At 33.6% G+C, this 22,880-nt stretch overlaps 2 protein-coding genes across 7 annotated transcripts in view; one reads left to right on the top strand and one right to left on the bottom strand.

Moving 5' to 3' along the window:
• LOC147075566 (free fatty acid receptor 4-like) overlaps positions 1-15,898 on the top strand; it is a 50,006-nt gene extending 34,108 nt beyond the window's left edge. The window contains exon 3 of the mRNA XM_085941879.1: positions 14,563-15,898. Within this exon, the coding sequence (XP_085798005.1) occupies positions 14,563-15,483 (921 nt within the window). The 3' untranslated portion in view covers positions 15,484-15,898. The remainder of the gene's footprint in view (positions 1-14,562) is intronic.
• Positions 15,899-19,937: 4,039 nt separating this feature from the next.
• The window catches only part of rols (zinc-RING finger and ankyrin repeat domain-containing protein rolling pebbles), a 427,700-nt gene continuing 424,757 nt past the window's right edge, over positions 19,938-22,880 (bottom strand). For all 6 annotated transcript variants that reach the window (XM_085941854.1, XM_085941855.1, XM_085941860.1 and 3 more), the window contains 3 exons: positions 22,537-22,616; positions 21,245-21,470; positions 19,938-21,075 (listed from right to left, as the gene is read on the bottom strand). In XM_085941854.1, coding sequence (XP_085797980.1) covers positions 20,758-21,075; positions 21,245-21,470; positions 22,537-22,616 — 624 coding nt within the window. In that variant the 3' untranslated portion in view covers positions 19,938-20,757. The remainder of the gene's footprint in view (positions 21,076-21,244; positions 21,471-22,536; positions 22,617-22,880) is intronic.

Here is a 22,880-nt window from a genome sequence, read left to right as displayed (position 1 = left end):
ATAGGTTACTAACGCACGTATATATTATTTATAATAATTCAGTTGCTAGGACCCCGTAGCAACCAATAATGGTATCGAAATAACTTTTCATACAAAACAGAATTAACTAAAAATTAATTCAATTCTACTTAAAGATGGCTAAAAGTATTAAAAAGATGCATTGGCATCGTGTTCTGATATATTATAAAACTTTCAAATGTCTAGCCAGTCGGGACGTTAGTTAAAAATCGATTGCAAGATTTGTACCGGACAAATAACCACCGGACAAACAACCACCGGATAAATAATAATACGACCTAAGAAAAACGTTGTAAAAATAGCGAGCAAATACTCTTCAGAGATAAGCATTGTGTTTGATTTAAATATATAATTTGATAGGTCAGTCCTTAGACTTTATGCATCATATATAAGATTATCACAGTAACTTCATCGGGCGGCGGGGGTTGCCGCGCCGCGAACCTCTAATTTTGATATATTTACAATGCTTGAGACCACTGATCGGAACAATTCTGGTGTCAATCTGTGCGTAAAGAATCATACTTAGTAATGCAGTAACAAACAATCATTTCTACCGACAAAAATGGCTGCACTAAATAAGAAACAAAAACTTGGTGAAGCTAGTAGTAGTAATTCTGTTCAGTGTCAAAAGTATGTATGGCGTAATTGAAAAAAGTGATATATGCCTGCTATGTTATGTAATGGGTATCTAGAACATCATCATTTTTATAATAGGATTTTTAAAAACTATTTTTTCCTCATGAAAAAATGCTCGGCACGTCATCAGAGTTGAAAAATAATATTTGAGAAATTTTGGCACGCGTACATAAAAGATTCGCCAACCCTGTAATATAATATTATGTAGTAGGTACCTACTCCCAAATCCAACCATATTTTTATTGATTTTCTAGAATATAATATTATGTTACCAATATGAAAATCGGCGACATCATCTATGGAATAATTATTAAACCTTTAAATTTATCACTGTAATTTTAATAGTTTAATATAAATTTAATATAATATAATCCGCTATCTTCGGCGAGCTTTTTAAATTTCATACTATGTCGTTGTCATAGTGTCATTGTATGTGTATTCTTCAAAATCCATCTTCCCGTACCATCCCTTATCGGACGCCATTCACCATTAGGGGGTAATCTTTGTTTTATCGTCTGCACAGTTAAATGAAGTTTTTTGTTTAGTTTTGATTCTACTATAGGTAAATCATTCTACAGTGGCACCATAGGCGATTCGCGCGTGTATTGAATTGCTTGCGACAATGCCTGTTTCAATGCTAGAAAACAATACCACTACAACTGCTTGCCGTACCCATGGTGCCACTGTAAAACGATTTACCTATACTCTCCTGTATTTTCTGTACTGTATCTGTATTTCCCTATTCGTTTGAGACATCTATTATTTATGTGTTCACGGTATTTTGAGGATACGCCTCCAACACTAATAATTAATATCCATAAAGGTTCCCCACAACGACTGTTTTACATTAAGGCTATACTTCAGCTGAGGCATGGTCTAAAAAGATCGTCACTACTAGGCGATGCGCGGATTGTGCAAATGACGCGAGCCGAACGAAATATAATTTGTCATAAAAATTCAACATGCGTCCTTTTAATGTTATGTTTATTATTATATTCGTAATAATAATAGTATATTCATTTACATGTTTTCTTTTTCAAGTACATGCGGAACGTTTTTAGTCATCTTTACACGATTTAAGAATATATTCCTCGGACGCCATCACAAAACAAATTGACGTGCTCACACCTCGACTGTCAATCTCTGATTGGCGACGACTGCGAAATTTCATTCCACCTACTGTTGAAAATTATTTGCCGTTTCACTTAATTATGTATGCTCTTAAATTTAATGTACCAAAAGTCAATATTCGTCCTCACATTTTCTCACTGTTATACATTCATACATAATATAAAACCAATTTAGATTACAATAATTGTCCAAACTTGAATCTTCACAGTGATCGAGTGGATCTGTTTTGTTCCCTTGCCTCTTTCAAATTAAGTTGCTCCAAAATCCACGACTAATTACCTGGACGACTGCTTATTTTTTGTAAATTTTTTTAATTTAATTTTTTCTTTTCTTGTATTGCCTGTCTTATCTTTATATATCACTGTTCTGGCAGAAGACACTAATTCGAAAAAATGACATATTGAGTTAGTTATACCAAAATGTTTCTTATTTCAAACCTTACTCTATGGAATCCTTCTTAATAAATAAACAGTCTTTATTTTAAAGTCACCCTTTTTACGATTACTTAATAAACTCACATGATAGACCATTTCAAACATTTTAAAAACTTCAAAGTCAAATTACTCAAAACTTGTATTCTCCAGTTAGTGTGTTCTGCCAGAACAGAGACGATATACTTTTTTATGTTTTTCTTTTTTTTTTCTCTCTATTTTTCTTTAAAGATTTTCATTCCAGCTGTACGTAATATTTGATCTAACTTAATTTGATTTATTAGGTTTTTTAGGTCCGCCTGTTATTGGGACCATCACAGATTATTTTTTTCTATATTATATTCATACGAGTATCTATCCTCTGTGATTAAACGTGTTGGCCTAAATAAATATTTAAAAAAAAACACCTCCTGTTTCCCTGTTTACCGTTACCATAAAAAATAATTACGACTGAACCATAATAAATATTATTATAGTCTCAGTCTCAGGTCTAGGCTGAGGTCTCATTAATTGCTAATGAGACGTTTAATTATGCACTCGTTGTTGTCTCAATTCTATTTTTGAAACTTCCCATTCTCATTGACCCTATATTAATATTAGGTCGCACGTTCATTTGATTCTCTGTTACTTATAAAACTTGTCTTTCATACAGCTTTTTTTGATACTGTTAATAATTTCATTTTATTGGGGGTTACAAGTTTCTGAGCTCGTTAATATTTTCTATTACTTTATCGTATAATGGTGTGTTCTACTTAATACCCGTTAGTAAGTACCTACATTTATTCAAACGTACATTATTTTTATGTCGCCTATCATTAACTTTCCTCAAATAGGTACATATTCTTCGCCACTGACCTTAGATACGTAAATTCATTTAGTTTTCCTGGATTAATTATCATTTTTCTATTGATTAATTTGAAGGCTGTCGGTAAGTTGTTATTCATAACTTGTTTTTGTACTTACGTATTAAATTCTATTGTACCTACTGTTGGTTCACTAGTGTGGTGTTCGATGTGTAGATTAAGGATGATGATAATGAAGTCTACAATGTAGCAGGGTGAGATTTATTAGCAGCGTATCGGTACAATAGTATATTATACATGATAGTTACGAGCTAGGTACTTGGATTCGAGTGACATCTAGATAAATTATTCTTCGTTATTTATACAACAAAAAGTAACACATTAACATAAAATTCTGGTGCATAATCATATTAGACTAATTATAGAATCAGCGTTTTATATTGAGTAGCGAAATGAAATATTATTTGTTATTACAGTTGTAAGAAAATATGATACTATGAAAAATGATTATTCGGCTAATACACCGTAATGGTATAATGTGCTGTGATATGATGTAATAATACACCGTCTCTAATTTCGCCAATCGACTTGCTGGTCTAGCTAAGTTGTTTACTGGAAATGGATTCGCTGGGAATATATTACTGCAGAGTAATTTGAAACCTTTAAACAATAGATATTTCATCGCTATTACTCTGCAGCTACACTACTATAGTTTACTATAAGCTGTCGTACAGGAAAGTTGTTCAAGGAGCATTGCAGACAGTATTAGATTAAAATAAGAACATTAATTTGATACTCTGTCATTATTATCAAGTATTACGATTTGATACTTACGAGTAGGTACCTACATGCTAATCTACTTTTGAATAATTCATAATTTTATATACATTAGGTATATAGGATATGATTGTATTTATAAATTACTTACCAATTTTCTTCTGTCTTTCCCCTGTATTTCGGTGGCTTTTAAGAGTTTTAGTTAGATATTAATGTGATTTCAATGCTATATAGTCATCGGTTTCCGATACAACAAGTCACGGCGAACTGCGATACGGCCAACTGCATACGTGCAATTTTCCGAACACATTGTAGGTAAAAATGCGCAATCATTTGTTTGGAACTCAACGCATGTCTACGCCTGCATACATTACTATCAATTAAAACCATTTTGGACCGTTTATTTCGTACAAATTTAGTCGATTTAATGAATTCCTAAAGACCACGCATTGTTACATCGAATGAAAGAGTAAAAAGTCCTTAAATATTATGGCCAAAGTTGCACATCCGCGTTATAGTATATAATATATTTTATACTTACAACTGTCATGGTTTTTATAAAATGTATATTCGTCTGGACTGAACTTATACTAAAGTATCATATTTAATAGGCATGAATGTAATAATTGTATGATTTTCCTTTTGGGTTTTTACGGTGAATATACCAATAGGCATTATTAAATTCACCTGTTATCAGGACAATTCCATAATCTGATAAGAGTAATAACTATTAATAATAATAGGTAAGCATGTAGTAAAGTTAGGTTGGTAAGTTTTCAGGGGAAACTACGCACAATTTATCAGTAGGTATTAATTCAGGTATTATCCAATGTTGTATTTATAGATACTGAACCTTTGTGGTTTTTCGATGAAACGTGATAGTTCTAATTTTGTATGCAGGCAGTTTTGTAAACTTAATCAATAATTATTATTACAAAACCACAGTTAATTCCAGCGAAATCCTATGTTTGTAGAGCTGATAACTGCTAATTAATAATAATATAACGTAACTAGTTTACTTTTACTCGTAATTATTGCGAAATCAAAATACTAAGCAAAGCCACTAATGTATGGATAATTTTTATGTATCAATCGCTCGAACTTCTCAATTTATTGATGTTTGTTAATTATTGTAAATTCTTTGTGGAAAGCAGTGGCGTATCAAAGGTGTGCGTGCGTGGCAGCCGCTCCGGGCGCAGAAGTGGAGTTTCGTTGAATATGCAAGAATCAAAAAATAACGAAACATTTATGCCTAAAATTACCAAATTATAGGCGCTTTTAGCAGTGGACTGTAATTTGAAGATGATGGTGGATGTTGGATTATGGATATAGCGGGGGGGTTACACAGGATGCCAGATACTGACCTTTATGTTTAGAGGGCTGGCACGCACTGGGGCCGGTTCGGTGTTCGGTAAACGGGCGACACATTTTGATGGATGATATATGAGGTTAATGAATGATAATGCTAAGTTCAAGATGGATGATAGACGCGACGTTCACTCAAACCGTAACAGACTCAGTGCAACGAAGGTCGAACATATATGTTTTGAATCACTCAGTAGTTAATGTGGTGCGACAACACGCATCCGTTCGTTGTCTTGAGCTCAACTCACGCGCGACGGATGTCTTGAAGTAACTCCATGTTATTAGCAATCATGGTCGTCTTATTACCCGTAATTGCTTGTCGCCCATGTCTGGTGACAATAATAAACAAGGATTCGTGGGTAGGTGGGACGAAAGGATGAGGGCTAACATTTGGCCCAACCAGTGATCAAACGTAACAAACGTGTGTTTATGTAAGTATTATGAACAATACCTAATACGTTGTCGATTATTGTTAATCGATTGTTTAGTCTTTCGTCTGGATAATGATAAATGTTATGTTTAAAATTCAAATGTGTTCTTTCATAATTAGGTACTTACCAATAAATTTATAATCATTTCAAGTACTTATCATATTTTTTTCAGTTTCAGGGGGCCGTACATTTTGGAAATACCTTTTATTACTTAGTTATTTACCTAATTCGTATATTCGTAATTCTGTTAAATGCAAGTCTTGTATTACGCAAGGGGCGCATTTTTCATTACTGGCTCAGGCGCTAAAATACCTAGCTACGTTCCTGGTGGAAATATATTTTAATAATTATTAAAAGTAAAACACAATATTATTTAATATTTATTTCACGTAATTTAATATAGAACGTAACGTATGGAACGATTTTGCTGCAATTCCAGAAAGAATGTTACAGAGAGTAATGGTTAATCTGGAAAAATGTGTGCTGAACGAAGGAAGGCTACTTAATTACTTACTTATATAAGTTTTCACAAATAAAAATGGCATTCGAATAATTCTATTAATTAATTACATTTGCAAAATCGGTAGGTCTTTCTGGCTAACTCGGTATTATTAATTAATAAAAACAAACAAGGCTGCACAAAGGCTCTTGAAATCGCTCACTAAATGCGTAGAGGTAGAGAGCTATTTTCTAATAGTTGTATTGTTTAGTGTATTTTCATAATGTTGACGTGTCCCGTTGTCATAATATTTACATAGAGATAGTGGACGATTATAAGATCGACAGAATAATACACATTGCGATATCGATATTGTATACATGTTAAAAATACACAATTGATAATTATTATCGAAGCATTTTTTTGTATTCATTTTGGACTACAATACAAGATATTATATTATTATGCAGGGACAAAGCTCGTGACTTAATTTTCATACGATTACCCGAAACCTGAAATTAAACCTATAAGAAAAGAATCATAGAAAAAGTTGGATCGAGTGCATATTTCACTTCCCAGAAGAGTGCTCTTATCATTTGAGATACCGGTCCGCCTATGACGCATGTGAATTAATTCTAAAAACAACGATGTACGGTTTTTAAACTTTAACAAAGAAAATGTCAGATAACTTCATACGAACCTAAGAAATCAATAAAATTTCGAATGCTCACCAATGATTTAAAACTGTTAGAGACAATAATTATTGATTGATAATTTTAAATTTTAGGCCCGTTTCAGATGGGACACCGGTATCGCGCTCGATATAATATAGGAGGCCTTTGTATTCGAATAAAGGTGCCTTTGTATTATGTTTATGAACACCCCAGAGTTAATGAGTCAACGCATAATTCATAATATTGACGTGTCCCGTTGTCACAATATTTACATAATAATAATAATAAATTAAACATAAAACTGGCTGCGGTAATAAAAACAAGTGTATCGGCGGCTTGAGAATGTAGCGGCCGACGGAAAAGTGTACTGGGCACGCGTTGACTCATTATCTCTCGGGCGTTCATGAACATAATACAAAAGCCCCTTTATTCGAATACAAAGGCCTCCTTATTATATACGAGCGCGATACCGGTGTCCCGTCTGAAACGGCCCTTACTTACATAACTACCTACCTATTTTATTAAAAACAAAAATAATAAAATCGAATCGTACTATGTAAAAATGAATTACTTTGATAATTTTCCACTAGATAGTATCGTGGATTTCCATACACCATGTATTTTCGATTACCTACCCTTGATAATTCCAATATATTCGAAACAAGTAATACTTTTAATGGACCATAAGGGGAAGGTAGCGAAGGCAATTAATTGATGCCATCAAAATGTGGTGTTGGCGCCGAATGCCTCGTATTTCTTGGACAGAGTACAGGACGAACCAGTGAAGAATCCAGAGACTACAAATAAAGTAACGGCTGTCGACAATATGTCTGAGACGCATTCTGCAGTTTTTTTGGATAGCCCCCAGGGAAGACGCGCTGTGGCGACCAAGTAAATTAGCGTACTGGGGTAGCCTACACTCTGCCCTGAGAGTAGCAGAGAACCGAGAGGGTGGAAAGTCTTGGTCGCTCAAAAGATAAGGAAATTTCAAGTTGGTCACAATCCTCGGTATCCATGAGGGACCGACCAAGAAGAGAAGAGATACTTTTAATTAGTTATATCGGGGGGATTAACATCGGGGTTTATTCTTACCCCCGTTTTAGATCATGTTTTAGATCAGTTAGTTGAGTGTGAGTGATATAATATGTTCGGGCAGTGAGAATAATACACGCGTTGGTATTTTCTTGGTTTTATTTTATAGTAATAAAGTTCGGTAACACGGCACTAAGAAATGACTGTCATATTGATTTAAGTTTGAATTGAAAGGTTTAAATTATACTTTGGAATTTAGATAAGGTGAGAGACACGGAGCGGGGGCGCGTGTCGACTACATTGTAGGAAGGCTCAAATGACAACTGTGTTTTCGTTGCATCATTGTCTATGGTCTATCAATGAACATAGCCAACAACATGACAGTTGTAGGGTTATATACAAAACCTCTACAGTCATTACAATAATGTAAAACATAATATGTTTCATAACGGTAATTAATCTGCACAAACGTTGTGTAGTTTAATCATATAAAATCCTCATATATAATTAAAAAGATTTCTCAACTTTTACAGTTACGTATCTATATAATATGTACAATGTATTTTATCATATTTTGTATTGTTCGTAAGAAATCAATCTAGCGTTTTGGTGAAATCGTATTGAAAAGTAGAATTTACGGCTTATTTGTTTGACCACAAAACCGAAATGAGGTAATCGATTTTGTACAAACGCAGGTACGTGATCATAATAATATAGAAATACTTGCAGCTTATACAATGTTTACTGAAATAGAAGAAGAAGAAAATTCCGTTGTTTAATCCACATTCCCGCTTCTTTTTAACCCTTGCAAGACAGATGAAAACAGACAGAAAAATCAATTGATTGTAGGCACATATTGAAATTTGATATAAGCTGTTTTTTTTATTTATTTTTTTATTAAGGAAACAAACAGTTACATTTTGATTACAAAAATATGTTAAAAAAAATAGTGAAAAATTATTGCAACCAGCAAAGTTTCCATATAATATATATAGTTATAATACAGTTAAGCCTAACAAGATAGAAAGTAAGAAAGTAAGAAGAAATTACATGAGAAAAATGAGGAAGAATAATGAATAATTATTGACGAAAAAGTAATATTTTTTTAAATACATAAGTATCTATAAGCAGGTATCTATATTATGTGTGTTAAGAATTATTGAAATGTATACATAATATGGGTGATCTAAGATAGAACAGAAAAAGAGAATAACAAGAAAGGAAAAGAAAAAAACATATTTAAAAATTCGATCAATGTCCATTATAGAGAATTTTGGAGATGGCGCGTTTAAACGAAACAGGTGAATTATTGAAAGGATCAACGGTGGAGAAAGACATATTGTAATTTAAACAAGAGCGCCGAATAAAAGAGTTTTGTGTATAATTAGAAATAGGTATAGATATAGGCTATATAGAGTCGTCTGTTCAGGTCCAAAATGCTGTCCATCAAAACGAAATTCCGGGTGTATAACGTGGTCATCAAGCCAATCGTCATGTATGGATGTGAAACGTGGGGTTTAACAGAAAAACAAGAAAAGGCGCTCCAAGTGTTTGAAAACAGAATCCTCCGGAGAATACTTGGACCCGTCAATGAGAACCACCGGTGGCGCATCCGCACAAACGCTGAGCTCTTCGACCGATACCAACCTAGAATCACTAATATTCTGAGGTCAAGAAGGCTCAGATGGGCGGGCCACGTTGTACGATCTGAAAGATCTAGAACTCTCTATAGGATTTACAAAGGCACACCAGCTGGCACTCGACCTCTTGGCCGCCCTCGACGGAGATGGGCGGACAATATTCAAAGGGATGCGGAAAGGCTGGGGATAGTCAACTGGGAAGAGAGAGCACTGGACAGAGATGCCTGGAGAAACGTTGTGCAGTCGGCCATGGACCTGAACGGCCCCTAGCGCCAGTTTAATAATAATAATATAGGCTATATACCAATATAGCAAAATTTGATTATTAGGATGTTTGTAAACTAGCACTATTTTATTTAGCTCTACACCACTAACGAGGGTTATGAAAAGTAGGGTAACCGAATTTGTTCTCCTGCGCAGATCGGGTTAACAATTTTACAAACCAACTGAATTACGCGTTACACATTTTGGTACATCTCGGCCTAGTTTCGTTGTTTACCTATCTCTTTGTCATTTTCTGAAGAATACAAAATGCGCGCGAACCAAAACGCAAAACCGCAAGACCATCACGATGCCTCAGCCCAATTTTTCACTCCCACATAACAACAATTATACAAAGAAAGGTCGTGACTGTTACGATCTAAATTGCGTCACATTTTGTAAATTAATGTGAGAAGAGCGGGAAAAATGAGCACCATCTTCTATTTTTGGGATACTGTCGAATTTGCATTTTAACTCATTCAACACCGAGAATAGTTTTCTAGGACAAACATGGAAAAATCCCGGAACAAGGCCTGAACAACAACGAACCATAAGTGCGAGTGAGTAAGCATTCGGCACGCTTATATCTCCGCTATATGCGTTAGAATAAGATAGAATTTCTACGGCTGAATTTAAAAAATTTGAAAACGTCGCCGGAAAAAAAATATTTGGCTGATTACATACATTTAAAAACTGAGAGCACGCGTTGCCGAAGTTTATTATTTTTGTGTTAAATATAAAGTTAGCGGTAATTATTTTTAGTTATTTTAATAGTTAATAATTTTATGGTTAACTATGGTGTGTTTAAATTTAGAAGCAACACGATGGTTTAACGTTTCTTAGTTAAGTTGATAATAATAAAAACGTTGTTCTACTGTGCGTTATACGATAGACACACGGTTTCATTTTGCCGAAAAATAAGCCCTCTCTATATATTATTACTCTGAGTCCCAGAACAACTATTCGTATAGTTTCTAATATATTTTTGACTCGACAATCAAATACGAATCTCAGCCATCTATCTCCAATGGAAGTTTCTTAACAGACTTTTAAATATAAGTGATTCTAAGCCATTCATTTAACCAGTGGTGTCCCAAGGAGTAAGGCAGGTTATGTGTTACTTAAGGGCGTCATATTATAAAGGGCGTTGAATGAAGTAACATATATAAATTTTACAACTTCTGAGAATAGGGGCGGTTCTACGTCTTAGTTTAAAAAATAATCGATGCATAAAAAATCCTGATAACATAACCATGATTGTATTGTAATAACCGTTGTAATACATTGTGAAATTTTCACGAGGGTGTCTCCAAACCTCCAAACCAAACCCCAGGAATGGAAAAAATATAAATTATTAACGTGAATGGAATATTCTCTGAATTTTACAACATGCAAGACCTGTACTCATAAATTGATGTCATCTGGGGTATCCAATGTTCGCTTTAATCTTCTGATACGACATGCGCGGACGACACAAACTGATACTAGATTTTTCGGCCTTAAACGAAACTTTAAGTAATTGAGATAGAACTTAAATACTTAGTAGAATTCAATTATACAAGTTTATAATATATCACTAATATACTATTTATAATTTAGTTATACGAAAATATTATTATAAAATCGTTGGTTTATAAATACTGTTACCTCAGTTGAGGCATGGTCTAAAAAGATCGTGGCTAAGCGATGCGCGGATTGCGGGTCGCGGGTCCAAATGACGCATGCCGACCGAAATAATATAATTTGTCATATAAATCCAACATGCGTCCATGTAATGCTCTGTTTATTGTTCTATTAGTAACAATAATAATATATTCATTGACATGTTTTCTTTTTCAAGTAAATGGGTAACGTTTTTAGTCATCTTTACACGATTTAAGTATTAATACCCCCGTCGCCATCACGAAACAAATTGACGTATTCACACCTCGACGTTCGTTCTCCGAATGCCAGCGAGTCCAAAATTTCGTCGCGCCTATAGTTGAAAACTATTTGCCGTTTCACTGATGTATCGTCTTAATAATTATGACCGTTAGGCCGCGCGCATTTGATAGCCACTTATGGATGCGATAACTCGCAATAACTCTGGGTATGGAGAATGTATCTGAAAAATTGTGGGTTTCCACGGTTGAATCGACAAGAAGCTATATTATAAGTATTTAGTATGAGGGGTGCGGAAGTCAGTGGCACCTGTTTTTATTCTCCCCGCCTTCTCCCATTGCCTTTAAAATCAATAAAAAATATGGATATTTTTCAAAATGAATCCCCCCAAACCGTTTTTCTGCGTGCGCGCCTGCTCTCTTCAAGTAGATGTTCCAATAATCCGGCGCATATACGAACATGGCTTATGTTTGGATTCAGTTTTCAAATTCAATTAACTCAAAACTAATATATTGCACTAATAAATTAAAACTGTGGTGAATAAATGTACATTCATCAATTCATGGGCCGATGACACTCTGAGCCAGATAAAATACTTATGCATAATATTATTCACAGTGGATTTAATAAAAGATAAATTAACATTCTTTCGTCACAATTTTATAATTGGATGCATTTTGTATAATATAAATGTTTATTATTATAATATAGGTTCACTAACTTGTTTACAAAATTGTGCACACCGCAAATTTCGCGAAGAATTGTTTCGTGACCTTTTAAAACGACTTTTGCGGTTCAAAAGGCGTCAAGTTGAATTTTAATTAGATATCATCCTACATACATTTCGACATTCGGTAGGTAGGATATTATCTACCTTCATGAAATTTCACAACAAATTAAGGAATTTAAAAATTACAAAACTTTAAATAACTACTAGGTCTAAGTATATAACTACGCCAAAATTCATCAGACGTGCCGAACATGTTAAAATATGAAAAGCAGTCTTTGCCAAATCATTAATTTAACATTAAATATATTATTAATATTGAACTATTCAATAATAAAATATTTCTAAACTTAAAGCAATAATTGTAATTATTCCTGCCTAAAATCGTCAGAATTCAAAATCTACAAGACAAGTTGTCAACCAAAGAATGCCTAGCTCACTTTCAGTGACGTCTCGTGGGGGTAGGCAGATTGACCGTCGCTTGGGGGCGGCAGTTACTCGTAGGGCGGCAAATCGAGGAGAATCATTAGGTGTATATAGAAATAGGTATCTAAACTTAGTAATAACGGAAATATCTTTCCATTAAAAGATTGAGTCACTGGTTGGAAAGAAAATGTATTGATTCAACATAAAAAGGTTTAACAGACTTGATTTTTTTTGTCGGATTCGCGATGTCTAGTTTACTTCCGTTGTCCTTGGACGTCACATCTTTGATGACTAGCAATGCCACGTGCATATTTGCGAATTATATTTGAATTATAAGCATGTCCCCCACAAAGAGGTACCTACAACGATAAAATATTTAATTGTATATCGACACTCGACAACTCCTTAATTCAAATGGATTTACACATTAATTTTACCGCGTACACCATTTGGAAAACGCTACTCTAGAGCATCACACTGTCTTTATCCTTAGGCGTAAAACTCACTTTTCACAAAATTTCACAAGTGGCGCGTAAATCATCGAAAATACAACGTAATCAAATACGCCAAGTACACTGGATTTGACGACGCATTGTGCCCGCCTGCCCCATGAGTCACCGTCGTGTGGCTTCTCAGCGGCACTAATTAACGAAAATACAACATAGTCCATTCATTGAACACGGTAAGCAAAATCACGCTCCTGGAAGCGTCGTCGATAGACGGGCGAGAAGCCATTATTTAATAACAGTGAACTTATTGTCTAGTTATTGCGTGTCCGATATTTCGCTGGTAGAATGATGTCATCGTGAATATTAATTACAAGCCCCGAGAAATAATATAATATTTTTATTGCTTTGTTATGAGAGACGCTGATAATAATAATTATTTTGTGCTTCTTGGGCCCCTTATTACATAGGTGAAGGTTAATGCGCGGGTGGGATGGGGCCTACTCAGTAGTGAGCGCACCGAGCGCCGCTTTGGTGGGCTTTATGCCTTAGAGATAAGTAAGGGGGCCCGCTAAAGATCCTGGCATGTGGGGGCCATGATTATAAGTACAGGTACTGACCAAATTAATTTATCCAAATATTTTTGCTAGTCATTCGCGAGTTTTGAAAATTGTCAGGTGTATATTTAAATGTATCTAAAACCGTGGACACGCAATATTGTCTATTAAAGTATGGCATTTAAATTAGATTTAGTGGTACCTATATATTATGTTAGTAATGTATCCATACAACACATTTCTTAGATATTGCAGTCATGAAAGGATGATAAAAAATACCTACTGTATAAAAAATGGGGCGGCATTTTGCCTAGGGACGTCACTGCTCACTTTGGTATAATAAATGATCCTAAATGTCAATGCGGAAGTGATAATGAAGATAAATCACGTTGTTCTGTAACGTCCACTATACAATGGTCAAAGATGAAGGCTCCATGAAAATTTAAGGAAAAATTATGTTTATAGCCCAGCCAAACATCAAAACGTTTTTGTGTATCCAAACATTCAAGTGGTTCACGCTGACATGTAATATTATGCCGTATCCACACTGGCAACCTCATTAGATTTCGATTAAAATAATTTTTGGTGAAACAAATTTTGATAATTATCGTGAAATTTAATGAGGTTGCTAGCAACCTGTTACCAGTGTGAACACGGCAATGCACCTCTACCCATTATAAATAATATGTTTTTTGTTTTTTTTTATTCATTAATCTTATAGAAATGTAATAGCAATGTATAAAAACAGCTAAATAAGGGCGCAGACACACGGCATTTTAGTTGACCCACGTCCACTGTAATTCCGTGTGTCTGCAGCCGAAGCCTCAGCTGAGACTTTATAGGTTAAAAAAAATTAAATCTAATAGACGGTTTTTGTTTCATTTCAGTTTGTGTGCGGCTCCGTCCTACTATGGACACTCACCGGAATCAGCATTGACCGATATCGTTGCCTGGCGTCACCAGAATATCGATCTGGACTCACGCACCGGACAGCCGTGATAGCATCAGTCGCCGCCTGGATAATAGCACTCCTCATCTACCTTCCAGCAGCTCTGTTCTTTCGGGAACAAAACATCGAATTCAACTCGACGATCTCCACCAACCCAATGATATACATCAAGAAAAACATTACAATATGTACATTAGTTTTCCCGGCGTCGAATAACTTCAATTCTGGTTTAGCATTTACATTGCCGAGTGCTGTAATTAGTGGTTTAGTTCCAATGGGTATTCTAGTTTACAATCATCACATTATATTCAAGAAACTTAAAGAAATCGAGCTACGTTTAAAAGAAAAAATTGGGAATATTGAATTGCCATCGAATAAACTACGAACAAGCATTCAAACAATAGCAGGAAACCTTCTCCCTGGACTTTCTTTATCCAGCATTGCTGAATCAGGAAGACATAATCCTTTAGTAAGACTTCCTTCAAGCGGAGATATTCAGCGACTAATAAAACACAAAAGAGCTGTAAAGATATTATATTTGAATGTAATTGCTGTTCTGTTAATGTGGCTTCCTATAACTGTAACAATGTTTTTGATTTACGAAGACGGACATAGAGACGATACGGAATTCTTTTTGACGAATCAATACTTTGTATGGAGCATTATCATTGCCCTATTGAACACGATTGTGAACCCGATTTTGTACGGGTTTCTTACGGAGAACTTCAGAAACCATTACCCGGTGTGTAAATGGATCCAGGAGCACTTATGGCCCGCGCGGGACTCTGTTGTTGAAGTTGTACCGAGTCCGGCTTGGAATACAAATCCTAGCAGTGGTAATGCCTCGTGTATTTTTTGACAAAATTTTGTCATAAATGCGATATTACTAACTCCAATTTATTTGGAGCACGGGGAAAGCACAAGATCGCTCTTCCAATATCATTCCCTGAATGTGTAGATTCCTGTTGTAGCACCGCTGTAAAGTAACAGATGGTCAGACAGTAAGACAAATTCCAGGAGTTTGGATCATGTGGAATTTGACAGTGATAATACTCATCATTAGAGAGATTGTTAAATGTAAATAAACTGACATATTCAGTTATAATAATATGACATGTAAACATAAGCTAATTTAGTGTAGATTCAATAATAATATCACTTGCATTAGATTTAACTATGAGAGCACAAGATTTTTAAATATTTATAAAAATAATGACCAAATGTATCTCCTAAGAATAGATTTAAGTATAAATAAAATAGGTATGTTATTTATCAATTGAAATTAGTTTTTAATACCTATGTATATATTTATAGCTTTTGGCAAGATGTTTTTATTAAACGGTTCTATGCCTTCCTTTTCACTCTGTGAGGCCGTGATCGCATTATCTCATCCGACTTTAAACTCAAATTACTAGCCACTGTCGATTGATTTGCATAATCTAAAAAATTAAACACACAGTGACATCTATTTGAATAATTATGAAATACTAAGCCAAAAATCATCGGTATTACAGCGATTTTGGTAAGAGCTTCGTTCTACATTCAACGTGCGTCGTTAAAAGTCTGTGGCCTGTCAAATACAGTCATAGTAATATCGTGAGGCATAGAAAGGGTCATAATATCACTTTCATTCAGCACAATAAGAAAATGATTTAAAGGTGATACTGTTTTACTGATTCAGTGTTGCCCTTTGTCATTCAAACTGATTGTGGAATTACTATGTGATTTTGTATATTAACTTATGCCATATTTTACCACAGTATGATGACCCTACTTAAACAGTATAATATAATATCGTGGGCGTACAGGCAGAAGTCACTAACTCCAAATACACAGTTCTGAGATAATCAATGTTTTTGGTGTTCTTAAAATGGCTGTAAAATCTTTATTTTTTGAGTTCTTCGTTACTTTTATTTTTTTATATGTTCAATAATCTTAAATTGTGACTTATGCCAGTCAAGCAGCATTACTTTTTCTTTATAATGACATTAAAATCTCAATTTCGTCAAAACTGGAGTTAGTGACTTCTGCCTATACGCCTATGAATTATGATATGCACTCTAATATTTATTTTAGTTGTACCTTTTAGTGCATGTATACCGACTGTTTTACGCCATAAATAAAAATTCAAACGTGTGATTGTTAATCACATAATACTATAATTATATTATAAAGTATTATAGATTGTGTTATATTAAAATAATTAATCTTTATAACATTTTGTTAAAAGCAAAATATTGATTATCAGAAAATGTGAATATGTAGATTATAAATTAATATAGACTGTCAAAAATAAGGATCATGAAATTATTTTACTTCTTGTGTAAAATGTGATAACTTGGGAGATGGCTTCATTCAGCAGTGAATCGATGACAGGTTCTGATGATGACGATTAATATTATTACTTCATATTCAGTGGCTTCTGTGATGATAAATCTCTAAACATAATAATCTAACTGGAACATTTGTTTTACGGGAGAGCAAGTGAAATTGGTTAGGCCAAAAAATTTTACGTAATATAAAAAACACTTCATATCTAAAGAAAACTACATAATTATCATCATTTTTTCAATGTATTTACATTTGTTTCCTAATTATATGAAGGTTTTCTTTTTGGAACATTAAATAATAACATTCTTTTGTCTTACCTAAAATGAAACTTTTAGCCTATTCAAATGTCATACATAATATAGAGACATCTCTTGTCAGTTTTGTAAACATTTAGAGCAAACAAAAAGTTGCAGCTGTGTTTTTGCCGTATCAAAGAATAAATACCATTTGAAATAATTCTTGGAAGAAAACTAAAAAATAAGAACTGTCCCCGTAAGCATTAAGCCATTGCAGTATTGAAATAACTATAATTATTATCATGGCCCTCACAAGGTAGGGCGGCTGACAGGGCTCTAGCCTGGTGGCCCGGGCTCAGGTGGGGTCCGGCGTGGCAAGTTAACCAGATAAGTGAGATAAATACATATCACAATTTTGCTTCAATAGTAATAAAAGTCAACCGGCTTGCCAAAAAGTTGTCCTTCAATAATACTTTTACACAATTTCTATACAATGTTTTATTGTGTATGGATACTCAACAACTCTATAATAATTCAAATGGATGTAAGTATTAGAATATACAAAAGAACACTAAATATACACATTAATTTTACTGCGTACACCATTTGGAAAACGCTACTGTAGAGGGGCCCGCCAAAGATCCTAGCCTGGAGGCCCGCTTCAGGATATGGGGGCCATGATTATTATATATGAATTTTTTTTAAATATATGCCATATTAGGTACAACTGTCATTTAAGTAAGATGTTGTAGATGAAAATCATGAATAAGTAAATACAAATAGCACCATACAATGACAACATCATGTCTTGCTTACGTTTGAAGAATGAGATTGGAGAGACAGTCAGCACTTTTACGTGTAAACAGTTATTATCCCGATGGTTTAAAACAGTGCTCCGCAACCGGTGTGCCGTGAGACGATGCTAGGTGTGCCGCGGTGCAATAGCCAAATTTGCATACATGGCTAGTAATTTATATTTGAGCACCTGCGTGAACTTAATAAAACAATGCAAGATCAGAATGAAAATATATTGACGTGCTCTGATAAATTGGCAGAATTCAAAAATAAACTCGAACTTTGGCAGAAGGAGTTAAGACAAGGATCTCTACAAATGTTCCAAAGGAACTACCAGATTACCATTGAAAACAAGGAATCAATTTTGGATCCATCTCAAAAACATTTAACTTTGTTGCAAAAGAAATTTCATCAGTACTTTCATACAATCAATGCGACTGGATACGAAACCCTTTTGCAACCAATGCCGAAAATTCTATAGAAGCGCTTTTCCTATAAATTCAAGAGGAATTTGTTGAATTGAAACTGAGCTTCGCCGATGTTTCATTGGTTATTTTCTGGATTTCGGTTAATAAAAATATCCTCGGATTTCCGACAAAACTATTGCAGTTCAGCTCCCATTTTCGAGTCAAAAAAAGTCGCCTGCAGCGCTATTTTACTATTTTTAATATTAATATTTAAAAAATAGGTAAGGATACAATACAATTTATTATTATTGTGTCAATACTCAACAAATAATTATTCCTAACCCGACAACTAACCATAATTATATTAACATTTATTATAACCATACGAAAAATTGCTAAACATAAAATCAATATCATTAATTTGACCTCGAACACTATTTTAAAATGCTATTTTTTAGTATCACGCTGTCTTCAACCTTAGCTATAGGTACAGGGGCCCGCCAAAGATCTTGGCCTGGGCCTTCCCTTCAAGATGTGGGGTCCATGTTTTGGTGTATAAATTGTTTTACGTGTGGTCTGCCGCGGAATTCTGGGAAGACCTTTGGTGTGCCGTGGGTGGGAAAAGGTTGCGGAGCACTGGTTTAAAATACACACTATAGGTGCAAGTAAATCCATGCACGGGCGCTACAATGCTGACAATCAGAATCAAGAAAAGTGAATAAAATAGAGGTTACCGACTTTGAAACTATTAGCCTCATACCATTATTTTAGTTTGTAAAACTAGCAACTCTTCTTTTCTTTTGAATACCTGGTATTAATGGAATATCATCTATAGCATATACGTCAAATCATTTTAAAAAGCAATCCATAAAAACCTCGTAATTTGTCTCAACAAATTTACAAACCTCGTAAATACCAAGAATTGTTATCATTTTTTTACAGGAGTGTTAAAGATTTTTATTTATAAATTATCTAAAAATTTTATTAGAATTTGTTAGAACATGAAAAAACTTGTTGATTAATTATATTAAAAATTGTGAGATTAAAGAAATAAAAAAAATAGTGTGTTCGATTTTGGAATATATTATATTTCTCGAATAAAACCAAAAGTTGTACATACATTCACATGAACCGTTTCCATACAATATATTGTTTGATATATTTTATAAAATACGCCAAAATATTATGGGCTAGTCATGAAATGGGCTCTTAAAAACATGTTTCATTAATAATTATAATATTATTGTTACATAGTAGTAGTAGTAGTAATCAATTGATTGAATCAATATTTCAGTCTTGAAATAATTTTGTTGTCATTTTGTAAAAATTTCTCCAAATAAATAAACTATCATCTAAACAACTTTCGCTACATTTTCATTAATAAATCAACCTAACATAAAAAAAAATACAATAAAATAATAGGCACTAAAAAAAATCATTTACAAAAGCTTTTAAGCCACATGGATAGAGGCCACTGAGATGTTTCACACGTGACTTTAATAAACTGAGAACATGCTAAATAAGTATAATATATTTTATTTTTTCTCTAATTCATATAAATGAATAAAATAATATTATTCCGGATATAAATTACACATTTAAAAAAAAACACAAGTAACAATAGCATACTGTTTTTTTTATGAATATTTTTTTTGAAAGGCAGAAAAAACTAACAACTTAATTTTATTATACACTTTTTAAAGAAGTAAATACATTTAATAACATATTGCAGATGTTACAGAACACGAAAAAAATACCATGCATTTTTATTAATATTAAATATTTTATCAAAAAAAATATGCTAAAACATGGCAAGATATTAACTTTAATTTCATTAAATATCTCAAAATTGACAAGAAATAGGGCATAAATAATAAAAATCATATATCGCGGGGTTACTGCGAAAAGTTGGTATTTAAGTCGATAATTTAGGTATTTAGATTAAACAACAGATTATGTGTATGTATAAATATGTGTGTTAGAAAAAAAAATCATGGACATCCAATATATAGAACATGCACATAAAGCACAAAGAAATTAGGATACCTGATTTTAGAAGGCATGTCAAACTTCAAATTACAATTACTCCATTACATGATTTTGAGACATACCAACTTTTGGCAGTAACCCCACGGCTATTATTACACTAATTTTGCATATTATGAAAGGCTTGATATGACTCATTAATATATTCAATTAAGAAACACAGTCATTTTATTTAACTTTTTATTACATTATGTATGAGAAAGCAAACAATAATTCTAGAAGTGTTTTAGTATATTTATAGTAATGAATCATATCAAAGCTGTAAATGCTAGGATAATATAAATTATTTAATACTAGAGGGGACACTTAGTAGTAAATTTAAGTCAAGTTAAGACTTAGTGTATCATACGAATTTCTATCTGAATTTCTTTCTGAATTTCTATCCGAATTTCTTTCCCTCGCGGAGACATTTTTATTAGTTATTTTATTGACAATTTCTTGTTGCAAACTTGTCAAAACTTTTTTGACATTGGTGTTATTCTGCGGTGTCAAAAGCAGGGCCTTTCTGACGTCTTGGAGGCTCTCCGTCACTTTGTCGAGGGCCAGGTACGCCTTGGATCTGGCGTAGAAACATTCAAACGAGTCAGGTCTGAGAGAGATCGCTTGCGCAGCCAAATCTGCAGACTCAATGTATTCCTGTAACAATGAAATTTAATACATACTTATAATATGTTAATGTTAATTTTTATAATGAGCACATTTTAATTAGTTACTTCCATTGTGCTTTGACCTTAAAATAATTTTAATTTGAAAAAAAAATGTCACAATAATATTAATAACTGGGAATAAAAAATCTTCTACTCACGTTGAGTTTCCTTTTACATCTGGATTGGTTCAGCAGAAAGTTGGTCTTAAGCTGCGTGAATGTGCAGAGATGCTCCGGTGAGAGGGAGGTTCCAGTTGTGATGGGGTCATTAATGACATTGTTGATCTTCTTGAGGGCATATTGGTAGCGGTGAGATGCTTCTGTGAGACGGCCCTTCCTGTACAGCACATTGCCATCTTCGAGGAGTTTGTTTAAGAGAATCAGCCTGCGAAAATATAACATATATAATATATTAGATTAAACAATATCAAGCGCACTACCTCATCTATTTTAATTTAGGTATCCCACGAGTGAATGTTCAGTGCAGGTGTGTCCAACCAGCTCCTCCCCAAGTAGGTGAATATTAAAAAATACACAGCCATGTTTTCCACTTTGATACAGGAATTTGAGAACAGGTTACACAAGATTTCCGGAAAAATCATCAATATTTTAATAGTACATTGAAACCATGATTTTTAAATTTAAAAAGTCTTGCAAATTGCTTTGGTTTACAAGTGCGTATTATGTTTACATGTTCTTTCACCTTTTCGAAAATGTTCCTTTTCTTTTGAACTGACTAACCTATATTTTTCTTTGAAGGGGTACAAGTAATAAAAAAACACGTGTACAATCGCAAAGCGTAACCTTAGTCTCGGGCACAGCAGAAATGTCTATAAATATAAACGCACACAAGCGTTAAGAATTTATTTCAATGATTGCCATGCATTGAATTGAATTTAATTATAATACCGAATTTTAATAGAATTCTGAATATTTCACACATAAATTGCAGGAAATAAAAATGAAAAATTAGAAATTAAATGTATTACAATGAAACTAGAAACTACACGCAAATAGTGAGAAAATGTCAATTTAGGGCACGTAATATTGGAGTCTATATTTTAATTATAGACTCCATTTTCGTCAACACAAATATATTAAGTAATTCTTAGGAATCTTTTTGCATCAGAAAATCAACTCAAAAAAATTGATGTCTCTTACTGGACTTTGTAAGACCTATCTTCTGAGAAGAAAATATCCCTTTATTCACAATCAAAATCTTATTTATGGTATTTTTGAAAGGATGATATTGACAAGGACTTTCAGGGTTGTATGCGACAGAGATGGTAAGTGGCGAGTGAGGTACAACCACAAACAATACGCGTTGTACAATAATCCCCCCAGGCCATATTAAGCATAGAAGACAGCCTACCACTCAAGAGACTCCTCTTTGAGAGTTCATAATATTTCTAATAGGAAAAAATTTAAGCTCAATAAAAATATGTACTCACAATATTTCTGGTTTTCCAGCAGCCATGGCCCAGGTAGCAGGACCGAGCTTGGCACCTCTATTCAGAAAACATTGCACCACCTGAAAAATGTTAAAAATATTCTTCGATAACATAAGATTAATACAAAGATAAAATATTGCCAACTTTAGAATGAGTATTAATTTCTTGTACTGTCTTGGTTTATCACTAATTCCTTTTATTAAGTGTTATTACATTAATAAACATAGATTTATAATGGAAATACAATACTCTCTTTACATGAAATCCTTTGATATTTTTAATACTACTATACTAATAATTAAGACTTATCTAGTGATTCTAATTAAAACTGTCTGCAATAGTAA

The sequence above is a fragment of the Rhyacophila brunnea genome, unplaced genomic scaffold, assembly GCF_057557595.1.
Source record: "Rhyacophila brunnea isolate RB1 unplaced genomic scaffold, BYU_Rbru_1.0 scaffold_14, whole genome shotgun sequence".
Taxonomy (NCBI): domain Eukaryota; kingdom Metazoa; phylum Arthropoda; class Insecta; order Trichoptera; family Rhyacophilidae; genus Rhyacophila; species Rhyacophila brunnea.
This window is presented reverse-complemented; position numbering and strand designations above follow the sequence as displayed.